This window comes from Lissotriton vulgaris, chromosome 8 (genome assembly GCF_964263255.1).
Source record: "Lissotriton vulgaris chromosome 8, aLisVul1.2, whole genome shotgun sequence".
Taxonomy (NCBI): Eukaryota; Metazoa; Chordata; class Amphibia; order Caudata; family Salamandridae; genus Lissotriton; species Lissotriton vulgaris.
The window spans coordinates 1262455570-1262481534 of NC_141696.1; the positions used below are offsets into that span (position 1 = coordinate 1262455570).

General features: G+C 41.9%; 1 protein-coding gene across 1 annotated transcript in view; it reads left to right on the forward strand.

Annotated features, from left to right (window-relative positions):
- Window positions 1-544: 544 nt before the first annotated feature.
- Window positions 545-25965, forward strand: part of ATP8A2 (ATPase phospholipid transporting 8A2) — a 2134099-nt gene continuing 2108678 nt past the window's right edge. Inside the window, exon 1 of the mRNA XM_086935178.1 lies at window positions 545-676. Coding sequence (XP_086791304.1) covers window positions 586-676 — 91 coding nt within the window. The 5' untranslated portion in view covers window positions 545-585. The remainder of the gene's footprint in view (window positions 677-25965) is intronic.

Genomic DNA, 25965 nt, shown 5'->3' on the forward strand with positions numbered 1-25965 from the left:
GACAAGGCCGTATGCAAATCAGCCTTGACGCTTTACCTCATGGGAACAGTCCAGCCCAAACTGCCAAGCCATGCAGATCACTTTCATAGATTTATAGAACCCAGATACGTCCGTGCCAGCTAATTTGCATATTGCACTTATTGAACAAGTGAGTTGAGTGCACCTCTTTCTGGAACAGCACGAGGAGAACATTAGCTGCTGGACGCTATTGGGTGTGCCTCCAGTACATGCAGCGAAAAATAAAACTAAGCAGCTCAATTCATTTGATATTGTAAACTGTTAAGCGTTTGGTTAAATCATCCGCACTTGCGCGCATTAAAAGTAGAAAATTAATAGTTCAAAAACATTAACCAGGCTTTGCGCTCGTCGCCGACAGGGTGCTCGCTGCAGACGCCACTGATGGGGTGAGAGTCGGTGTTCCTTCGGGCAGCGCGCGCTGGTGCTGATGCTGCCGAGATTAATGCTTTTCGCACTGTCAGTGTTCTTCGAAGCCCACCTCCCATCTGCGAGGCCCCGCCCCCGTCCTCTTAGACCCGCCCCTGGCTCTCCGCAGCTCTTGGGCCGCCGGCCAGGCAGCGCTGGACGATGCGTGTGGGGGTCTCCCCGGATCCTGGTAGGGGGCCCTCCTGTAAGATGGCATTACAGAGGAAGTCCAAGAAGGTGCCCTCCTCCGTGGGTAAGTCACGGTGCATCAGTAGCCGGCACGAGACCTATCTGTTATCAAACGGTGCACGCAGAGGCTGAGGGAAGGGAATGCACATAGGGGTATCTACCAAACCTGCTGCTAGCTGCCTGCTGAATGTAACTGCGCACGCTGAGGCACTATAAACACGAGGATCCCGCCGCCCGTGCACGACGCATAAACACTTCTCCTTGCTGCCAGCGTAGCTGACGCTGCTTCAGTGTACCCACCGCGATCGTGCATTCTCAGCAGACTGCCCTGCTGACCAGCAGGCGAGTTGAATGCTGTGTCCGCAGAGCAGCTGCCCGGCACCTCCGGTCTACAGCTCCATCTGTGCGGCGATCCAGCACCTCTTGACACATCCACACCAGTGCTTAACTTGCAAAAAAAAAGAGAGATAAAAAAGGACCGGGGCTCTCGTCAGGAGGCTCGCCGGTGTGCAGCACACCTTGCCTCTGCCATGCTGCCAATTATAGTAACAACACAACTACTAATCATAACACTCCTACAAGTGTGACAATTCGATAAGCTATAAGAATAGATTGGGCAGCAGGTATTGGTCATTTTAAATGCATACTGAATTTATAATTGCTTGTAATTGCAGTCATCTCTAAATTAGCCATACATTGCCACCTTGTGGCTTGACATTTAAGGGCTGGTGCCGAGCACTGGAAACCACTGGCCTAAATTAAGCACTGACCCACACACTCTACCACAATGTACAGTTCCATTTTCTCTTTGTACCCACATGGAGGGGAATAATTCTTGCCCGTTGGCTCACAGAAACAAAACACACATAGTGTGAGGAAACAAAGTACCACCTATTTACAAACTCAGCTAAAGTCGCGACTAATCATTCACCTGTTTATTGTGCTTTGGGCTTATTGTTTGGTTATCTTTTGCCTCAAACCTTCTTTGTAGATCTGGCCTCAAGACATTCCTTGCCAACCTTTTGTTTTCCCCCTTAAAATCTCAATATCACTACAGATATATATATACACAGAAGGGCTTTTGGTCAGCCCTTTTAACCTCATAGGAGCGTTGAACGTTCAGCGCCCAGTGCTGAACGTTCGAAGAACGAATGCTGGCCCGTCGGCCAACGGTCGTGCGCAGCACTGGCAAGGTAGTGCTCGCGACGACCGTTGGCCGACGGCAGCACTTAAGGGGTTAAATCATTGGTCAATCAAACTGGCACTCAATTTTTGCTTTAGCTCGCTGCAGCATACAGCATGGGGCAGAGGGGCATTGGCCTTCTTTACTGCCAGCAACTGAATTTTATCTTGTGTGCATGGGCACATCCGCCTAAAACGTAGAAAACTTCAGTTCCAGTGGCTGGTGTGACAATCTTTGCAAAAATTTTAAAAACATTTAATGAAAGCAATGGTATGGGAGCCGAACCCAAATAATTTACTGAACCCCAATATTATATACAGGCCATTTTTTACCTCGGGTAATTCGGCTCTGCAATTCTTGTTGATCTAGCGGCAAGAGACACCACCCTCCCGAACACTGAGCGCACTAATTAGCAGAGTAAAATTCAAATAGGAACTGGGACCCCTCAATAACTAAGTTCTAGATTGAGGATACATTTTAAAAATGAAACAGAATTACTAGCACAAATGATACAGAAAAATGTATAGTTTATTATCAAGGCTCAGATACAGAACACATAATCATAAAATCATTAAAAAAACATATTTAAGCAGTTAAATCTCTCTAGATTTTAAGTTAAGCTCACAAAGGGTACTGGCAGCATTTTAAGGGAGAAGGAGAAAGTCTCATAATAATCGGACAGAGCCTCGGGAAGAAAATGAGAAGTCACAGCTAAACCTTCAAAACTAGGGGATTTTATACACATTTCATGCATAAACAATTAGCAAAACTGAAGTTTCAGCATGTCATGATCATGGTTAGGTCACATTGGCAAATCAAAAACAGAGAAACCCTACTCAAGCTGGAACCACAATCCTTGTCAGGATGAAGTCACAAGCAAACCCTAAATAACCTGTGCTCAATCCTTGGGTAGCTTGGCACAGAGCAGTCAGGCCTAACTCAGAGTCAATGTGTAAAGTATTTGTACAATACTTCAAACAGTAACACAGTGAAACACACCACAAAAGGATCCTTACATCAGATTTGGAAAAAAAATAATGTTTAATAAATAAAACAAGACGAAAACAACAAAAATCCAATCAGCAGAGCTGGAAGCATTAAACATTAAAGATTTCAGTAAAAATAGCGCCAAAAAGCACCAAGCGGCAACTTTGAGAATCTGGTTGCGCTGTAAAATGACAAAGTCACAAGTTCAGGCCAACTGTGATGGTGCGCCATTTGGCTACAGGGACGCAGTTAGGACCGCTGAATAAAATACCTTAAATCCTGGTTGGAGAGAGTTGCGAGGTCCCGTGCAGAGGATGCGTTGTACAGTTGAGGAGATGCATCGGTGCCAAGGAGATGTGGAGCTGCAATGTGTCGAGGATCCTGTTAACAAGGGCTTGCGATGCAAAGTGTGGTGTGGGGGATGCCTTGCACAGTGGAAGCGATATGTCAGTTTTGAGGAAGTGTGAGGCTCCGATGCGACAACCTGCATCGTTGTCGAGGCTACCGTCAACGACAGATTTTTGTGATTTGAGGTCTCCGTTGGGAAAGCTTCGCATAGGGGGTGCTTCCGATGCGGGCTGCTAAGTCAATGTGGAGTCCTATGCATTGGGAGCACTCTTTCGGCAGAGGTGATGCATTGGCTCTGCCCGGATTTGTGAAACACAGCAGAGGAGATGCATAATTTTTGCTGAGTAAAACAGATGGGCTGGTAGAGCACCTTTAGGCCCACAACCAAGGGGTCCATGACTAGGATGGGACCACGTTGCAGGGTAAGACTCACCGATGGCGGAGCCCAAATGCTGGGTTCAAGGTTTTTGTGCCTTCTGTCCCTGAGGCTCTATTCAGGAGGTCAGCCAACTAGCCCTTCGAGTCTCTTTGGTGTCCTGGGTTCAACAGATGCAGGTCCAGTCCTTCTCTCCCAGGCAAGAGGGCAGCAGGCCAGCACAGCAGGGTAGCAGTTCCTTCAGAGCAGTAGTCCAGCAGAGTGGTGGTACTTTCAGAAGCACAGCAGTCCTTCTTCCTGGCATAGTATCCACTGGTCCGGAAGTGTACTGAAGAGGTGGTGTCTGAGGTCCAATATTTATACCCTGTGTCCTTTGTCTGGAAGGTGGGAGAAGCTACTAAAGGTTTCCCAGGCATCCTGCCTTCCCTATCCTGGCTCCAGACTAACTACAGAGGTATGTAGCCCTTTGTGTGGAGGCAGGACACAGCCTATTCAAGGGTAAGTAGGACTGTGTCCAGCTCCACCCTCCCATCCTACCATTGATGCCTCATCCTGGCACACCTAAGCTCTCTATTGTGTGTGGCTGTCTAGGAGGATTACATAAAGCCCTACTGTCATCTTTATCCAGTCATGTGACACAGGGATATGTTTCAGGCACTAAATGGCTAAGGGGAAAATGCCAACTTTCTAAAAGTGACATTTTCAAAATTGAAATTGAAAAAATCCAACTTTAACATAAGACAGGATTTTTCCTTACAATTCCAAAGACACCAAGCATGACCTGGTCAACAGTTACATTTAGAAATGTAGCTTAATAAATGTAATAAGGTAACTCCAATGTTACCCTATGTTTGAGGGAGGCCTTGCATTAGTAAAAAACGAATTTAAGAGGTTTTCATAACTAGGACATGTAAAACTTAAAATACATGTCCTACTTTTTAAATACGCTGCACCCTGCCCTTTGGGCTGTCCATGGCCTAGGGGTGACATATATGTATTAAAAAGGAATGTTTGGGCCTGCCAAAAAGTTTAATTTTTGAAGTTGAAATGGCAGTTTAAAAACTGCACACACAGTGTGCAATGGCAGACCTGAGACAGGTTTTAAGGGCTTCTTAAAATGGTGGCACAATCAGTTCTGCAGGCCCACTAGTAGCATTTAATTTATAGGCCCCGGGTACATGTAGTACCACTTTACTAGGGATTTATAAGTAAATTAAATATGCCAGTTGGGTATAACCCAATAATACCATGTTTTACGGATGAGCACATGCATTTTAATACTGGTTAGCAGTGGTAAAGTGCACAGAGACCTAAGGACAGCAAAAACAAGATCAGCAAAATGAAGAAGGAAGGCAAAAGTTTCAGGGAAGACCACCCTAAGGCTGACAGGTTTAAGAGGCACTTTGTGCTTCACTGAAATCTATAACATTGCTTATCTGCAGTTCTATTGATTGGATTTTTGTTGTTTTTGTCTTGCTTTATTTATTAAACTCTTCTCTATTTTTCTTAATTGGGTTGATTTTTCATGTATTGTGTTTTCATTTTATTACTGTTTGAAGTGGTGCATAAAATCTATACACATTACCTCCGAATTAAGCCTGACTGTTCTTGCCAACCTTCCTGATAGTTGAGCGCATGTTGAGTTAGCATTTCCTTGTGACTTCACCCTGACAAAGATTGTGGATGCTGCTTGAGTAGGGTTTACTTCCCCCAATCAGTAACCCATTTTCTTACATGTATTTTATATGGATAGCTCAGTGGGTTACTGCATTTATCACAGAGAACCTTTTGTTGCTTGCAGTTTATAAATTGCAATTTTAATACAGCACAGTGACCTATGAACTGTCATCAAAGAGCTGAATGTAATCTGCAAGGCATACGTTGGAACCTTATATTTTTTTACAGTCTTTCAATATTCTAATGTTGCTAAAAATGGTTAGTTTGGGTAGAAATACATTCTTATTAGTAAAACTAACCCCAACCACTGAGGTACGTTTAAATCCAGAGTTTGTGCTTCTCCAGACTAAACATTCTTAAAATATACAGGCTACCAGTATAGATAGCATGTGATTCTTACATCTTGTAATCCTCATTGCTTTATGTAACATTTCCTATAGACTGATTTACACACGTATGATTCGTTGTCTCTGTATAAGAGGTGTCTGATGAACAGTGCTGTGACACCCTAGACTTGTCTGAGTAGCGCTATAAAACAAATTAAATGCATGTGCGAGAAGGGCTAGGAGAGATAAGGGAAACTGTTGGAGGTTGGCAGTGAGGGAATCTGTGGAGAAGGAAGTAATGGAGTTGGGGGGTGCCAAAACAGATTGTCGCAGCTAGTGCCACCCTCTCTAAAGCTGGCCCTGATGAAGAGGTGATGTAGCTGATTCAAGATATGAGAGATATGCTTGTGCTTGGCTAAGCTGTTTCCGAACCTTGCACCTACATTATGTACCAATTGAAGCCCATGGAAAAACATCTTAGGACCATCAGCTAAGAGAGGGAAGCAACACGTTCTCTTTTGTAGTGCAGCTGTGTTCCACATCTCTTGCGGCTGTACTTAGTGGTGGCCACGCCCACCCGCCTACTCAACCGAGCTGACTACGAGCTCGGCTCTTGCACTAGACACTCCTGAGGCACAGCCGGGAGCATAGCTTAAAATCTGCAAAACTCGATCTTTTTAAAATTGTGATAACGTGTTTGTTTTAACTTCTGCCCACTCCTACCTTGTTCCTGGGGCTTTTGCTTGCTTCCCTGACCCCCGTGCAGCCGAGGTAAACGCTGCCGCGGGACAGGCTCTCCCCACTTGCCGCCATCAGCGAGCCTCACCTCAGGCCACGCCCACCTGTACGAGGCCACGCCCACCCGCCTACTTAACCGAACTGACTACGAGCTCGGCTCTTGCACTAGACACTCCTGAGGCACAGCCGGGAGCATAGCTTAAAATCTGCAAAACTCGATCTTTTTAAAATTGTGATAACATGTTTGTTTTAACTTCTGCCCACTCCTACCTTGTTCCTGGGGCTTTTGCTTGCTTCCCTGACCCCCGCGCAGCCGAGGTAAACGCTGCCGCGGGACAGGCTCTCCCCACTTGCCGCCATCAGCGAGCCTCACCTCAGGCCATGCCCACCTGTACGAGACCACGCCCACCTGCCTACTTAACCGAGCTGGTTACGAGCTCGGTTCTTGCACTAGACACTCCTGAGGCACAGCCGGGAGCATAGCTTAAAATCTGCAAAACTCGATCTTTTTAAAATTGTGATAATGTGTTTGTTTTAACTTCTGCCCACTCCTACCTTGTTCCTGGGGCTTTTGCTTGCTTCCCTGACCCCCGCGCAGCCGAGGTAAACGCTGCCGCGGGACAGGCTCTCCCCACTTGCCGCCATCAGCGAGCCTCACCTCAGGCCACATCCACCTGTACGAGGCCACGCCCTGACCACCTCCATAAAAACATGTGCTTTCCACGTACACGCAGCGGACAGGCGCAGCGGGCGCGCCGTTTGCGCGCCGAAGGCGTGCCTAAGGCAAGCCCGTCTGCACCCGTCCGCGACGGGCCGGGACCATGGGCCACAGACCCTGTTCATTCTCTGGTGTACTCCTCAGCCCAACTCTCTGCACATCCTGCTGTCTCTCCCCCTTCCCCTTCTTTACTGCATCGTCTTGATTCTCTTGGCATCCTTGCCCCCCGCCCTCCCTGTCCACGCTCTCCTACCCGTAGCCCCATCTCTCCTTCTACTGTTCCCTCTCTCGTCACTCGCTCTTCACCTGTCCCTTCGGCAGCTTCTGCTTATTTGCTTAATACCCGTTCTGCAGTCAAGCATCAGACGCAACTTTTCAATCTTTTGAACACAGATTGCCCAGACTATTTATTTCTCACTGAAACCTGGTTTTCCACTGATTCCCTTCCGGATCTCCTGGCCATTCTCCCCGACACCTATTATGCCCTCCGAGCAGACCGCCCGGCTGGTAAGGCTGGGGGTGGAGTGGCAATGATTATTCGTTCCACTCTGAAATTTCAACTTCTTGCTCACCCCCCATACCTAACGTGGACTACTTGGTGGCCCGATCTCTCAATCTTTCCGCACCTCTCACCGTTGTTCTTATGTATTGTCCCCCCCAAGCCATGCCTTTATTTGTAGCTGCTCTACAGGATCTTTTGGCCACACTGGTGGTCAATAACTCTTCGGTTATCCTGCTTGGCGATTTTAACTTCTGGCCAGGTGACCCCAGGGAAGACCTGTCTTCCAAAGACTTTTCTGCTACCCTTCAGAGCTTGAACTTTTCATCCCACATCTTGGCCCCCACCCATGTCCAGGGTCATATCCTGGACCAAATCTGGTCATCACGCCACGACATTTCATCCCCCTCTATACTCCCCTGCATTTGGTCTGACCATTCCATTATTTCATTTTCCATTTATTCAGCTTCGGCCGACAAGCTGCCTCTACCCAAAAATATTCTGGCCCACAGTTGGAATCAAACTGATCTCAACTCTCTTTCGCTCTCCCTGGCCTCTTCAGTTCCCGATCTTACTGACCTCTCTTTGGATTCACAGACAGATGCCATTAGTACCTGGCTCTCCTCTTCCTGCGATCAGGTCGCCCCGCTCAAGAAGGTCAAATCCGTCCGCCCCTATGACGCGCACAAATGGTTCTCCAATGAGCTCAAAGATCTCAAACTTGATCTCAGGCGGTCGGAACGTCACTGGAGACGGAACTACTGTCCCATCCTCCGCGCTAAATACAGACTTCTCCTTAACGACTACAAAAAAGCGATCCTTGCGGCCAAAACCAAATACTTTACCGAGAGAGTTGCCCTTTCTGCTAACAAATCCCGAGAAATTTTCTCCCTGGTCCATAATCTAGCTACTTCTGACCGTACTAGCACCAGTCTTGTTCCATCTCAGATCCTTTGCTCTTTGCTCAATGATTATTTCATTGATAAGATTGCTAACATAAAAGCCAATATCCCTACGGTGCTTCAATCTGGCTCCTCCTGCTCCCTCCCTCTGCCCTCCTCCTTTTTGGATCATTTCCCACCCATCTCTATGGATCGTTTCCTTAACTTGCTTACAAAAGTCAAGTCTGGATCTCCGGCGGATTGTGCTCCTGCACGGATTCTCAAAACTCTCTTCACTAGCTGTCCTGCCCCCACTCTTGCTCTTCTTAACGCTTCTTTGGCTTTGGGTTCTGTTCCTTCATCCTTCAAATCTGTTATAGTTTTTCCCATTCTTAAAAAAACTGGTCTGGATCCTTCGCTTCCTTCTAATTTTAGTCCTATCTCTCTTCTCCCTTATTTGGGTAAGATCCTTGAAAGCTATGTTACATCTTGTCTGTCCACTTATATCGAGGAGAACCACCTCCTTGCTTCCCATCAGGCGGGTTTTCGCCCAGGGCATTCCACGGAGTCAGTGGTCATTGCGGTCCTGGACGAACTCAAGGGGAAAGCTGACATCAATCTCCCCAATTTCTGGTCCTCCTCGATTTGTCCACTGCGTTTGACACAGACGATCATTCCATCCTTCTCGACCGTGTCAGCGCAGCGGGCATCCGGGGTGCTGCCTTTTCTTGGCTTGCGTCCTTTCTTCAGGGCAGGTCTCAAGCGGTTCAACTCTGAGGCTTCTCCGCTCCTCCTCGCTTGGTTACCTGCGGGGTCCCCCAAGGTTCTTCCCTTTCCCCTCTCCTTTTCAATCTCTATATCTACCCTCTTATCACTTCTCTTCTCAAGCTGGGGGTCTCCGTGTATAACTACGCGGATGACCTCCAGCTTGTCTTTGATATCTCTTCCCCTTCTGATTCTCTTCCTAAGTTTTGCTCCACCTTAGTCTTCATATCCGATTGGATGAGCACCAATCACTTGAAGGTCAACCCGGACAAGACAGAGCTTGTCCTCAAGGGTGGTCCCTCCAACCCTTGGTCCGTGGTTCACTGGCCCCCTTCCTTTGGTCCCCTCCCCCCCCTCACCGGTTTCTTCTGTTCGGACTCTGGGCATCAAGGTCAGCCATGATCTGTCTATGCATGCCCACGTCAGCTCCGTAGTATACTCTTGTTTTCTGTCCCTCCGCCTCATTAGGAAGATTTCTCGGTACTTCTCTGCGGACGCCCTCAAAACCATAGTCATGGCTCTTATCACTTCCCGCCTTGACTATGGGAATGGCTTGTACGTGGGCATACCCGCCTATGAAACCCGCCGCCTTCAGGCCATCCAAAACCAGGCTGCCCGCCTCATTCTTCGTCTTCCTAAATCTTCCCACATCACCCCTGCACTCAAGTCCCTTCACTGGCTTCCTGTGCACTTCAGATCTTTTTTTAAATTGGCCTGTTTGGCCTTTCGGGCTCACACCCATTCAGCCCCCCTCTTCATCGGTTCTCTCATTACTCCTCACGTCCCTAGTCGCACTCTCCGCTCCTCCTCCCTTTCCCTTCTGCACGTCCCCCGCTTCCGTAAATCCAGAACAGGAGGCACGCGATTTTCGGTTCTGGCCCCCCGGTTCTGGAACAGTCTTCCTCTTTTCATCCATTCCATCCCATCTATACCCATTTCCGTAAAGTCTCAAAACTTTCCTGTTCTCTCAGGCTTTTCCCTGCTAGTTTTCCCGTGCCCCCTCTGTGAGTCTGGTCAAATCCCCAGCGCCAGGAAGCCGCTTGGCCGCAGTGCGCTTAATTAAGTTTCTTTTTCATTTAATTTAATTTAATTTAATTTAATTTCATTGGTGCTCTATACATGTGCTCAGCTAGTGGTGACCCTGCCAATTCTGAAGATGTTGGTTCTATGATTATATTTGTGATTTTTTTCTCAAGTCTGTAGTTTTGACAAAGTTCCATGTTTGAGAGATAGTTGGTGGTTCAGGTCCCTTTTTCAGTGTGATCACTTCCAGGAGGTCCATTACCATTACTTAATAGGCGAAAAAGTTATTTTAAGGACATATTGGAGTTCGGTGGGATGATGTTCACAATTTATCTAGACATATAATTCTAACAGAATATGAGATTCGGGCATTAAAAGAACATGTATTCAATTTTGACCCATTTTCGACACAAAGTTTGGTTTTCCCTTTTACCTGAAAGGAAACTTGGGGAAGTACATAGACTCACAAGTGTAGACTCTTCGTTTCATTGGAAGAACAAAGTACCTTTGGAAAAGGAAAACATGGAATTAATCAGTAGTTTCTCAACTCTTATTTACAAACACTCATGAAGTCTATTAAATAAACATCATCTAGACAGGCATTGATAAACAAAGAAGATACTGTCATATGTTATCTGATTTAGTTGCACAGCTGCTTTTATTTGCATATTACTTTTGTAGGGAGGAAGAATTTAACATATATAAATTAATTCCCACTTTCTTCCAAGCATTTACATACTTTAGATGTTATTGATTTTAATATTTCCCCATAACTTACACCCCCATGCGACCTGGTCCTTCACCGAGTGTGGCGAGACTTACCTGTGTGTGAGTGGCCTTTTCTACACCAGCAGTTGGATCATCGAGGGGGCGTGCCAAAGGGGGTCTGGTAACCCTGATTTCTGCTAAAATCCCCGGGACTTATACGCAAGTAGCTACTGGCTGCCCTTATTGTGTTGCTGTTTTAATTTCCTATAGGAGTCATCACAATGTCTTGGTTATAAATTTTTATAACTCATTTGACAGGGACAGTCCAGTTAGTAATTTGATGATGCTAAGTACTTTCCTGGCTGACTTTAAAGAGTCTGCAGAGCATGACTGCACCATTCTGTTGATGGGAGATTTTAATATTCACGGATGTCAGGATAAATGCCCCCCCAATGTGTTATTTGGTACCCCGGACGAAGAAAATGCCCACTTTGAACATTCGGAGCAGGGCATCTTCTTGGAAATAATGTTGGCTGAACATGGGCTTATCTTGCCAAAGGGGTGTGATGGGGATATCCCTACTTTCATAGGCCATGGCAGTGGCTCCGTGATTGATTACATATTCCTCAGCAGCACTAATGGAGTCCAAATTAGCAGCTATTCAGTTTTATGGTCCCATTTTAGTGATCACAACCCTGTGGTTCTAAAAGTAAAGAATATATTTGTCATCAAGGATAGTTGTGAAAACCTGGCAGGTAAACATGATTTGCGGTTAACAGATCAAGCACGTAGAATCAAATGGTGCACGGTAATCCCAGAAGAGTTTTTTTGTAACCTGTGTAATAGTAGCAGGGATGATTTGACGTTGTGTATGGATGATCGGGCTGGGGATGGTGAAGTAATGGAGGCATACAAAAAGGTTTGCATTGATATTCTCTCCAATCTGACTGGTCATGGCAAAGGCAGAACACAAGGGAAGGTAGGTTGGTTCGACAAAAATTGTTCAGCGGCAAACCGCAAACTCAAGGCTGCCCTTAAGTCGGACCCAGTTGATAGACGGCTTGTAGCTACCCTTAGGAGAGAATACAAGGCTATAATTGAAAAAAGGCGGTGTGAAATCAGAGAGGACGCTTGGGCTGATCTGACTTCTACAGATGTATTAAAAAGTAGCGCCAAGTTCTGGGCGGTGGTAAACCAACCTTTCTTCTCGGATTCTAGTAATAATGAACTGGATTGTGGTATCCAAGAAGAGCGATGGCACACGCACTTTAGTTCTGTTTACGAAGAAGAGACCCATGCGGTAGAACGTATGATCGCCTTCCCTCAATCACCTTATATTTTAACTGTGAACGAGGAGGAGGTGGCAGTGGCCATTGGTATGATGACCAGTAACAAAGCTCCTGGGCCAGATGGCGTCCCCTCTGATCTTTTTAAAGTTGATATTTTATTTTGGTCCAAAGTTTTAACTAATGTTTTTAACAGAGTTTCTAAGACAGGCATTCCTGAGTCATGGACACAGTCGGTAATTGTACCCATTTATAAAAAAGGGGACCGGGGGGACCCTGATAACTACCGACCCATATCCCTCATTGATTCTGCAGTCAAGGTTTTAGGGAGGGTGGTTTTAGGCAAACTGACTACTTGGTTAGAGGAAACCAATACACTCTCCCCCCTACAGTACGGATTCCGAAAGGGACGCAGCACTATCGACCAAAGTCTAAACTTACAGCTGCTCATCGGGAAGTACACCTTAGCTAAGCCAGGGTCATTGTTTATTGCTTTCATGGATCTGTCCTCGGCATTCGACCGGGTAAACAGATCCAAATTGTGGGGTCAGCTCCTTAACATCGGAATAAACCCTAACATAGTATATTTTCTAGCAGACCTCCATAGGGACCTTACTGCAACGGTCCGTTACGACAGAAAGGGGAACTGCACGGAAAAAATTAGTATTATTAATGGAGTGAGACAGGGGTGCATTCTTGCTCCCCTGCTCTTTACATTATATATCAACGACCTAGGTAAAGCTTTGGGTGTAGTTTGTAAGGATATCCCGAAGGCTGGGAAATATTTACTGCCTGCCCTATTGTATGCGGATGACGCTGCCCTCCTAGCTAGAACCGCAGTAGGACTTCAATGCCTGCTGAACTCTTTTTATGTTTTCATGGATAATCTTGACCTAAGCGTTAACTTTGGCAAGTCTCATGTCATGGTAGTAGGTCACAAAGCTAAGTCCAAAAAAAACATGATGTCACTATTTTGTAATAAACACAAGTTGTCACGAGTTTCTAGATTTCCCTATCTGGGGGTGGTCTTCGATGAGGGCTCCACGTGGTATCCCCAACTGGTGGAGAAAAAAACATCCCTGGCACGTTCAATTTCGGCAGTGCTAAGATTCTCACGTAAACTAGGGGTGAAACCCATTGAGGCAGTACTTAAAGTATACGCTTCCAAATGCACTGCCATCGCCATGTATGGGGCCGATTTGTGGGGCTTCAAACAGGTCTCATCGCTCCAGGTCACAGAGGACAATTTCCTAAAAACACTTCTTTCCCTCCCAAAATCCACCGCAAACTACATAGTTCATCAGGAGTGCGGTGTGGGTTATTTGGAGGATAAAATTGCCATGGCCCCTTTACTAAAATGGTTGGCAGTTTGGTTAAACCCAGAGCTTGAGGTAAACCATGAAATTTTAAAAGACTGTTTAATGCTGGACCACTGGGAGAAGATCCCCTGGTTGAAATACGTGCAACAAATGTGTGAAAAACTGGGACGGCCAGAATTGTTCAATAAACCTTTAAGTTTGGTGAGAGGGGATTTGAAGTGGGTCAAAAATATTTTTTTGCTGAACAGAGAAATGGACAGAGAGGGCAGGGAGCTGCTTAAATCCTCTGTTAGGACCCATCAGCTGATTGTTTCATCTGACCCCGAACCGGAAATGTATCTTAAAGTTGTGAATAATGCCAATCATAGGTATTTGCTAACGAGGTTCCGATTGAACAAAATTCATCTTTTAATTTCTGGCCGCCCTGTCTGGACCAGGAGTTCGGACTTAGGTCTATGCAAATGTGATGGCTGCTCAATTATGGACACGGCTCACTTTTTGTTCTTTTGTGATCATTTTAAAGGTATTAGACTCAAATTTATCATACCACTGTTAAAAGGAAAGGGTTTTAAGCAAGTGAAGCCAGCTTTATTGTACCTCCAACTGTTGACAGACATATGGGTTATTTTTAATGTGGCAACATTTTTAACTATAGCAGTGAGACTTGGCAAAAAGATCGCTTGGTCCTAGAGGACTTTTTATAAATATCAACTACTATATGAAATCCTCAATAAGGTCACTAATGTGTATGCTGTTGTTTTTAAACTCTTGCCATCATGTACCGTATATCTCAGGGGCTATCCCCTGTTTTGTATCTTTGTTATATTTTATCACGGGTGGCTTGTGGACTTTTTTAATGCTTGTACACTTTTATGGTTTTTGTGATTTAAACCGAATAAAGTATCTTTTGAACTTTGAACTTTGAACGGCTTAGTCCTGATGGGACTATTTGTCCCAGCACCCTTGTGGTCTCAGCTCCTGCCCCAGAGACCAGTTAAGGGCAGGGTATTTGTCTCTGAATCCTATTAAGTCTGTATGCACAGACATATGCATTCTTCTAGCTTCACACAGCCTGGACAATTTTGAGCCCTTTAAGCCCTCTAAGAGGGGTTGGGGGCGGAGGGGGGAGATTTGCTGGAGGTTTTGCTGGACCTTGGGGAGACTACAAGGCACAGGATCCATCTGGAATAGGCTCATGCATAGGGTGGGGTCTTTGCCTTTAAATACTGCTGAACCTGCACCCTCAGATGTGTGTATTTTTCTTCTCCCTCACGCAACCAAGACCAGTCTTAGCTCTTAGGCCTTCGCATAGAGTTTGGAGACTTACTGGGGGTTTGTGTGGGGGCGGATTGATCTTGGTGGAAGTACTAGTCCCGTTATCCACCTGGGCTAAGCTCTCACCTTTGAGACTAGAAAGGGGCTAAGCCTTTGCCTGATGAGCCTTTCCAAATCAAACCTGAGAATGGACCGCACCTCTTTCAGTTACCAGAAGGCATTACAAACAAGTATTGATTGGGATTGATCATTTGTGTTTATAGTGCTATGATTGGTCTTGTTTTAGTTTTACCTATCTTACTGACACTGTAATTTATTAATTCCAGGCTTTATTGTGCCCATCTCTCCTGGTAGTGAATTCAACCCATTGGATTTGTTGAGCACATGATACAGAACAGTGGGTAACTACAAAGTTTGCAACTGCACAGTACAGGTCTACCCACCCATGTTTGAAAAATCATTAACCACCAAAGACTACAGCAGCCATGCTAAAGTGAAGGACGCTCCAAAAAGGTTTGCAGAAGGAAAAGCCCAAATCTCAAATCAGAGTAAATTCGCCTTTACAAAAAGTGGTGTTAGGGATGTTGACCATAAGCGTAATGTTAAATCTCAAATCCAGAATATGGAATTTTTAGAGAGAGGTGTAAAGTATGCTTCATTGATGAGTATTCAACTGATATAGAGTCAAAATATCGAGTTTTTATTATCGACTAGACATAATATAGAGTACAAATATAGAATAGACATAATATCGACTAGACATAATATAGACTACCAAAATATCGACTAGAACATTTTAATATCGAATAGAATGGACATAATATTGAATCAAAAATATAGAATGGACATAATATCGACTAGACATAATATAGACAACACAAATATCGAATTTAAGGTAAGTGTATATTAATTTTTAATTTTTGTGTAATATAATTCTGTAGCGGGTTGTGGGTTTATAGGGGAATAGGGTGGGAAGTAATTTAATTATAATTAATTAAATATGTTATTTTATTTATTGTTATTTATTTAGAATTAGTTGTTAATTAAATATTAATTGGTAATTAATTAAAATATAATTGGTAATTAATTTTAATTAATTATTTGATAAATATGTTCATTTTAGTAATTTACTTTCTGTAGTGGGTTGTGGGTTTATAGGGGAATGGGGTGGGAAGTAATTTAATTATAAATAATTAAATATGTTATTTTATTTATTGGTATTTATTTAGAATTAATTGTTAAATAATTATTAATTGGTAATTAATTAAAATATAACTGGTAATTAATTTTAATTGATTAATTGATAAATGTGTTAATTTTAGTAATTTATTTTCTGTAGCGGGTTGTGGGTTTATAGGGGAATAGGGTGGGAGTAATTTAATTATAATTAATTAAATATGTTATTTTATTTACTGGTATTTATTTTGAATTCATTGTTAATTAATTATTAATTGGTAATTAATAAAAATATAATTGGTAATTAATTTTAATTGAAAAAGATGTTAAAATTTAGTATTTTATTTGCTGTAGCTGGTTGTGGGTTTATAGGGGAATAGGGTGGGAAGTAATTTATTTATAATTAATTAAATATGTTATGTTATTTATTGTTATTTATTTAGAATTAATTGTTAACTAATAATTGGTAATTAATTAAAATATAATTTGTATTTTATTGTAATGGATTATTTGATAAATATGTTACTTTTATTACATTATTTTCTGTAGTGGGTTGTGTGTTTATAGGGGAATAGCTTGGGAAGTAATTTAATTGTAAGTACATACATTTTTTAAATATTTTTATTTGTGTCTAATTTTTATTTATTTTTATATTGTAAATTAATTTATTGGTAATTGGTAAATAATTAGTATTAGTAGGTAATTTTTATTATTAGTTAATTTTTATTTGTAATTTTAATTAATTAATTAATATATTTTATAAAATTGTAAAATATTCTAATTATTTTGTAATTGGTATAAATATTTATGTTATTGATATTTATATATGAAGTATTTAATTTCCCTACTATTGCACTCACTGGAGTGGGAATAGTAATTTTTACCCCTATGCTATCCAACGCTTTCCCTACTGTTGCACTCTCTGGAGTTGGAATAGTAATTTTTACCCCTACGCTATCCAACGCTTTCCCTACTGTTGCACTCTCTGGAGTAGGAATAGTCAAATGTACCCCTACGCTATCCAACGCATTCCCTACCGTTGCACTCACTGGAGTCGGAATAGTCAGTCAGTCAGAATATCTTTATTCGACTTAATTAAAGTCATACAAAGAAAAAAAAACAAAAAAAAATAAATAAAAACATTAAAACAGCACGTTAAAAAGTATACGTTGCAGTCATGACATTTAAAAACATCTAACTCAATACACATTTTAAATACTATTTACACATAAAAAGGTATGTATATATATAAAACAGTGCCTATAATGTAATTTCATACATTTAGTAAACAATTAGGGCGGAGGTTGGCCAGCAACTTTCGCCCTAGCTGCCGCGACTAACAAAATTTGCAAGACCAAATGCTATGCATGGATTGGTCATAAGCTGTAGGTAGAGCAGTGCGGGTCTCACCTGTGTGAACCCAGCATTTTTGAGTAAGGGGAGCAAGTGTTTTTTCCTCTGCTCATGGAATAACCTACAAAACATGATGAAGTGCATGGTGTCCTGCACAGAAAAGTGGTCGCAGCTGCAAGGGGCGGCTAGTTCTGGCTTCTGCCAACCTTTAAAAGAGCCTAGGTGAAAATGAATAAGGTTGAACCTTAGTTTAGTTAATAAAAACCTATGGTAAGGGATAGTTACGAAGCGGAGGTAGGGGGCCATTTGAGAATCGCTCATCAATAGAAAGTGAGCCCTAACTGCCGGCTTCTGAAGCTCAACTGCCTCACGGCTTGCTTCCTTCCTTTCTAAAAAGGCTTTTTTTGTTTGGACTATGTCGCGGGTCGTGATTTTCTCAGGGGAACGGAAAAGTTCTGGGCGACCCAGGTCTGAGAATGATTTACTTAGATAGGCCAGCCAAGGAATTTTGCTCTGATTGTCCAGTGATAGGACGTCCCTCAGGATTTTATGGTTCAGAGGTAAGTCAGCATTTAACCACATTTTCAGCCACAAGGTCAGGGGTGCAACACTTAATAGGTCCGACAAATATGGCAACCCAACCTCCTTGTGAATGGAATAGGTGGGGGTTGATTGGGGGACAGAGAGAAGGGATCTTATGAATCTGTTTTCTGCTCTCTGAATGGGGTCGAGGTTTACATAACCCCACAGAGAAGATCCATAAGATGCGATGGCAACAGGCTTACTTTTGTATATCTTCAACAACGCTTCCATGGGCCTGGCACCCAATTTGCCGGCAAAGCCCAGGAGTGCGGAGGAAGATCTAGTTACTGCCAACCTCTTTGCATTTATCTGTGGGCCCCAAGTACATTTTTGATCGAACAGCACTCCCAGATAGGGAAATGTAGTTACCTCGGACACAGGGGTCCCACTGCAGAAGAATGATTTGTGTCTTCTCTTTGCGCCCTCTATACCCATGACCATGGTATGGGATTTAGATGCGTTAACCTTTAGATCCAGATTTTCCATAAAGGAACCAAAGGCGTCAAGAAGAATCTGCAGGCCAACACCCGTACGGGCTATCAACACGGCATCGTCCGCGTACAGGAGTGCCGGAATGTGGGTGACTCCTGCGCGCGGTACGTCCGTGCCCCTGCCCCTCAGGTGTGCCCCCAAGCCATTAATATAAATGGTAAAAAGCGTAGGGGCCAGGATGCAGCCTTGGCGTACTCCTTTGAGGGATTTAAATGAGAAGGTACACCTACCGTTGTTGGACACTCGGACAGCTGCGAAAAGCTCCTGATGTAACGAGGCCATATACATGACTAGGGCTTCGTCAATTCCCATATCTAACAAAATCGACCATAATTTGGACCTATTGACGAGGTCGAAGGCCGACGAAAGGTCCATAAAGTCGGAATAGTCATTTTTAACCTTACGCTGTCCAACGCTTTCCCTACTGTTGCGCTCTCTAGAGTGGGAATAGTCATTTTTACCCCTACACTATCCAACGCTTTCCCTACTGTTGCACTCTCTGGAGTGTGAATAGTAAATTTAACCCTCTCGCTGTCCTACGGAAAAAATATTGTATATGTTTTGTTAATAATATGTGTATATATATATATATATATATATTTTGCACAAATCTCCTCAAGGAGGAGAAAAAGTTCGCACTCACAAAGGGGATTCTTCCCAATCTTTTTTCGATTTATTTTTCAAGGTATCAGCATGTCTAGCTACAACCAACGCGTTTCACAACACACAGTTGCTTGTTCACGGTATATGTTTTAAAATTAAAAAAAAATGTTTAAGTTACATTAATTTTTATTAATTTTAAGTTTAAGTATTTTAAGTATGTTCAAATTAATTATATTTATTATTATATTACTTTTAAATTACTTTTAAGATATTTAAAAAATTCGATATTTTGACTGTCTATATTTTTTCTTATCAATATTTTGGAGTCAATATTTTTGTACTTACCTGTTTGTAGATAGGAAGTCGATATTCTGGCATTCTATATTTTTACCTCGATATTTTGGCAAGTCGATATTTTGACTGTCGATATTCAGTCAGTGATTCAATTCAACTATATTAATGCTAACCATTATATGTGCCAACCGCTTTGTCCCCTTGTTATCAGTTCAATGGAAAGGCATGTTATGGAGGTGCTTAATTTGGTTTCTTATAATTCTCTTACATCTGGAATAAATAGTTTAAAATGTTCACTAAGAGTTTGCCAATTAAAAGCTGCATGTTAAGATGTTATCATTTTGGCAAAAACTATGGCACAAATTCCACTGGAGGAATTAGCTGAAGGTCCGATTAGAACTCCCTGTGACGTTCCCTTCGATAATAAAAAAAGTGGGGTAGGAATACACCTAAGCTGTTGGAAAGAACAATAAAAATTGATTCATGAAAATAATTTATGACTATGCGAAATCTCATCCGCACAACTGTAAACAGATATCTGTCCTAAACCCTGAGTTGCTCAATGCAAGATGAGACTATAGGCCGCATAGTGGAGATGCTTACCGTGTTCTCCAGGCAAGAACAATACATAGCAGAGTAGTAAATTATAACATTTAAATCCAAATAAAAGGGAGGGTAGAGAGACCTTTCTCAAAAGGCTGGTATACTGGCTTTGCCATATACATCCCTGCTACTGTGTTGTTCAATCTGATTTACTGTCTACAAGTAGATTTCTGCAGTGACGGTAACAACAATGATTATATTAAGTTGGTGGAAACGAGAAAGAAGTTGCATATGGATTGCTTAGCCTTGATTACAGATCGAACTGTTCAATCCCATCAAATATACAGATTGTGTGCTCCCCCAGTGTTGTGCCATCTGTCTGAGAAATGTACTGGCACTGATTACTGCTGAAGGTAAAGTGCCTACGCATAGTGGAGCCCATACTCAATGCCAAGGTTTTGAAAACCAAGAATGGATACAACACAGATACAATAGATTGGCTGCAGTTTCTATTAGATATGGGAACACTGGAAGAATGTGTTAGGAGCAGCAAAAACACCTAATTGTTAGCTTATTACCCCTCATTGCACCTAGTTTTTTGGAATTCAGCTGGACTACAAACCAGAATGTAAAGTCCCAGAAAAGTGTGAGAAATCTCCAGCTATAGACGAAGTCCCAGTCATCCTGTACAAGAGCAATTTAAATTTGTGGGCACTGTGTCAGCTTTCATGCCATCTTATTGGTGGGGTGCTCATTGCTGAGCTTTCACGAGTGTTCCGGGATCCAAACTGTGGGCTGTCCTCGGAGGGATCGAAGTCCTGTCATAGCTTCTAAACACCATTAAGATTAAGATTGTGTATATTGACAAATTCACCAGGGTTTCCTGTGTGTAGGACAGGGAAAACACTAGGGATTTTCTCATCTTAAGTGGTACCAGACAGGGGTGTGTCTTTGCTCCAAACCTTCTGTCTCTACATTAATGACCTTCGCACTTTTCTAGATTTAGATTTATCTGCTGCTCCAAAATATGCAGCTGAAAAAGTCACTACCATGCTTTTTGCATATGATGTCACTGTACCTTCCTTAACACCTAATGGATTGGCTGTACTACTAAATGCTTTTATACACTTTTGCCAATAACATAGTCTTGTAAACAAAAACTACAAAATGTAGTATAGGACCTTTAACTCTACATTTTTTTAAGTTCGCTAGTTTGCTGAATTATATAATCTTCTAGCATATCTTACTCTGCTTTTAGTTATATAGGGATCCGCTTTCAGGACAATAGATGCTGAGATGATTAACTGAGTAAGAGTTTTGTACTATTGAGTCACTTTTAGATTAATCAGTTAAAGTGATAAGCAGGATCTTGCTTAAGAGAATGGAGGAGTGAGTGCAGGAATCTTCCATCTTATCTATAGCCCGGTTTGGCTTCAGAAAGGTTATTGGCACTATTGAACAGTGCGTTAATCAATACCTCCTTATTGTGAAGTACACCAGGGCCAAATCAGGTTCTTTATATCTTTGCTTCGCTGATTTAAGTAGTGCCTTCGATCTTGTTGACCATGCCATATTGTGGCTCACATTGCTCACCCAGGGTGACCCTAAGGCTATTATCGATTTACTGGCACGTATGTATGAGAATCTATCAAGCAAAGTTCATTGTGGCCCACAGGGAGAATGTTCTCCTTCTTTTTGAAGTAGGATGGGGAATCTGACAGAGTTGCATTTTGGCCTCACTGTTGTTTTCCCTTTTTATTAATGGAGTGGATAACGCCTTTAAGTCCATACAAGCTGCTGCCCCATGTGCCACTGGGTGTCACATACCAGTGTTATTATATCCTGAGTACGCTGTTCTGATATCTAGGACCCCAGTCGGCTTGCAGCGATTGATGAATGTCTTTGGGAATTTTATGGCCTCTAAAAAGGTGGTGATCAACACATCGAAAATACTTACTATGGTTAGCTGGCATAAATCAACTTAAGGTAGGCCTCTTTTTATTGATAACACCATAATTTCTAGAGTTAATTTGTTTTGTTATCTTGGAGTTCTATTTACGAGCACTAGTTCCTGGTTTCAACAGATTTTAAATGCCAAGGGAAAGATGAGAAGAAATTCTCATGGGATTTTCAGGTTCTCCTCCAAACTGGGTTGTCGTCTCATTAAAGAAATGGTGGAAATAGAAAGGGCATGGGGTGTGGCCACTGCTTTCTGTGGAGTGAGCCTTTAGGGCCACGCCCCTTGTAAGCCATTGCAAGTAGAGGAAAATACATTTCTGAAATGCTTACTCTGTTTACCAGCCTCTGCCTCAACTTTGATTGCTCACCGTGAGGTGGGCTTATTGTATTTGGAGAACCTGATTTCAGTCGGACCACTTTTACGTTGGTTGTCTATCTGGTCTAAAGAAGAAACCTGTTTTACCAAATCTATCATTTTAGATTGTCTAGTACTGAACGATGTCCTGTGTATCCCTTGGTTAGCATACATCCATTCTTCTTTTAGTATTATCCCTATCCAAGTAAATTATTGAGAATGTTTTCTTACATCATAGAATTGAACATCGGGTGGGTATTGAGAAGTTGAAGCTGACAGTAGCATTTTACATGTTTCTTGAGGCCGAGGAAGGCTTCCAAAATTATTTAACTCATGTTACCATCATTCAACACCATTTAGTTTTATCCAGGTTGAGACTTAAAGCTGTGCACTACTTGGTTGCATTCCCTGTCATGAGGTCCTGCCCCTCCTTGCTGACCCCTTGTCCATGTGACGGTATTAGTAAACAAAGCACGTTGCACTTTATGCTGTTTTGCAATTTATACTCCCAGCTTAGGTGTTTTTATTTGAAACCACAGTTTGCCGCACAGAATATTAGAACTTATAAGGAAGCTGTTAAGTTTTTGCTTGCACTTAATGCCCATCAGGTATATTTTAATGTTGTTCTTTTCCTTTTGAAAGCCATGAATTGGAAGAAAGGTTCTATGTATTAGATATCTTTTTGACTTTGTATTTAATTGAATGTGTGATTTTAAGTATGTTTTAATGTCGCTCTTTTTATTTTGAAAGCTATGAACTGGAGAATACGCGTTATGTACCAGAAATCATTCAGCTTTGTATCCCATTAGATGCATGATTTTTTATTTTGAGGGTATTATGAGGATTTGATTAAATGTTTTGATGCTCTGTTTTATTTTTATTATTTGTACTTTCATGGCTGTTTTTTAGCTGCTGAATAAAATTTTGAATTGATTGATTGAGTTACAGAGTCACTGCTTTGAGATAATTTGCAACTGAACACAGGGGAAGGCTATATTACAAATGGTTTGCATTTTTGCTGCACAATCGATAAGTGTAGCCACATATTGTGCTGAAACGTGGGTTTCTTCAAATGGTGAAGCACATGCAATTAAAGAACATTTGTTTTTCAAGCTCCAACAAGTGCCTGCAATTTTCCAATGTACCTAGGTTTAGATTACAATTTGATTCTTTATAAGATGAATCTGAAACCTCTCCTGTGTTTGGTAAAATATGGAGTTTCCCCAATCACCCACCAAACAGAATAGTTCTCTGAGATCTTTTGCACGACTCACAGAGTTAGTCATTACTGTGATTCTGTTTTGTTGAAAATACATTATAGGGATGCATCAGTTACTGGATGATTGGGAATCAATTAAATGCAGTATTAAGCCAACATTCAAACATCTTTGATTTAGAGGACTCCTCTTCTAGAGAATATGCAGAAGTATTAAGTCAGTGAGTTTTTACTGATAAAAGAGAATTGGATCTTGTCGGAATCCTTTGTCACAAGGATTAGCCGTGCAGGGCTAAGTCATTAGTCATGAATCTTTTCAGTGGGGTATTTTCAGTTGCATGTTTAAATAAGAATTGAGTTGGGATCACCAAGTGAATGATTATGTAAAATCATTTATGTGCAAGTAGAAACCGCCTTACACATTTCTTCTGTTTTGTTCTGCATACCTGGGTTATCAAAATAATGTCTGTTTCCTTGTATCATGTCTGCTGGTGTCACAAGAATTAAGTATCATTGAAATATTTTAGGACAGGTTCTTATGTACAATTTTATGCTATTTGTATATTTCTGAAACATGTTTTGCAAGCCTGCGCCCAAGTGGACGGCCATAGCAATCTTGTTAAGGTATTGAGGATTTTTATGACTACAGTGTTACGTATAGGGTTAACTCTGAGATAATATTCTTTTCTTTTTAATATTGAGGCCCGGAGTACACACTCGCTTTACAGTTTCTCTTTAATATAATTTAATCATGTTTTTCTTTTTAATATATGAAATGCTGATGCTTTTGGTTTCCAATCAAAACACGTATGGTGATGATATAAGAGCAGCAGGGCTGGGTCTAAGCATAAATGAATAGTGGCAAAAGAGATTTGAGGATAATACCTGGAGAAGAATTGTGAGTTAAATTGACTTTACATACCACCTTTGTTGCTCGAGCATCTCTATTTGTTGTTGCTAAAAACAAATAATGAACTATGACTTTGTATTGAACATTGCGGTAATAAAGCCACCATAAAATACAAATCCCCTATACAACTTAGAAAAGATATAGTAGTGTCCCTACGTTGGGTTACTGTGTTTACAAAGTTTGATCTCCACGCAGCTTACCATGTTCCCCATTTAAAGAAAGGCATTGAAGGGAAGACAGGCTTTGCACCCCTTTTGGCCACTCTGTATTGCTGTACGCAGGGGAGTCTCTGATGATTGATATGTCTGGGATTGGTCTTCAGCATCAATTGGATAATTTATTTGCTTATTTCAAATGTAATCATTTGACCCCTTTCCAAACACAAACATTGGCGTGACACTCTCTACTGGTGCCTGGAACAATTTTCCTAGGACCCCTATAGCCAATGCTAGTCTCACCACCTACTGCTACCCTCCCTCCAGGTAAAGCAAGGCAATTCCAAGAATTGGACGAGGTAGGCTCCCTCAATTAATCTGACATGCTTCATCATTTGCCTACTAACATCTAAAAAAATCAGGTTCTTTCATTTGGGGTTAAGAAAAATTATGATGCCTTGTGGTTAGGGAGTGGAAAGCTTTTAACAGTCTCACAAATTTGGCTTTTGTTATTACTTGCTGACTACCTTGGGCAAAGGAATAAAGAAATGATGGCAAGTAATGTGTTTTCTAATACAGTGGGACTTATATTTAAAGCCATAACCATTCCGTTAACACTGTTTGGACATGCAACTACTGTGCTCAGGTCGCAATAGAATTTGGATTGCTTGCAGGGCAAGTACCTGAAAATAGTATTTGATTTGCCTGCACGTCTGGTAATCCAAGTACTTTGCGTTAAGATCGAATTCAAAATATATATATGAAGCTGAATATACGTAGTTCTTGGCAAACCTAATGTTAAATTTTGTTTGCTCAATAGTTAGAGCTAATTTTGAAGAACTTTCATACGATTGGTTAAGCTGGACAGTGCTATATCGAAAAATGATCCATGAAATATGTTAAATATATAATTGTTGTGTCTGTAGCAAATCCAACATATACAGCTGTATTTTCTAAAATATCCATAAGGGAAAATTGCCTTATTGATATTTAGCCTATATCACTTGAGCCATATTGCAGTTAATCCAAGTAATGGACATATGATAGAAATGTATAATGACATTGGGTGTCAGCCAATATTTGGCATTCGTTCTTCACCTAGTAATTGCGTGCTTACTTCAGAGATGCAAATTGCTTTCCGTGCGTTGCACAATCTGGTAAAATGCAGGTTTCCAAGTAGGATCAGCTGTATTTGTGATCTAAGGTTGAACTTTCTCTTGCATTTGTGCTTGTGTATAGTTATCTGCTCAAAATGTGTTGATATTGTAAATTCCATTATATTTATTGAGTCTGTTGTGGACCTTCCTCTGATTGCTTTGCCTGGCGGACATTTTCTCAGGAATTGCAGAGAGTGTAAATTATGTGATATTTATATCATCTTTTTAATCATCATCCTTTGATAACGCCTGTGCATGTGTTTAAATGGACTGTAAAATCGAATAAACTTATTTTTAGATGAATTATAAACATTGCATAACTGCATGTCGACTCGAACATTCATACATTGATTGTGATTGGATTGCTATTATACCTGGTGCTATAACTGCATGAGACTGTTTAGCACACATGATTATGAGGTACAGCCTAGCTGCATGGTAAAATTATT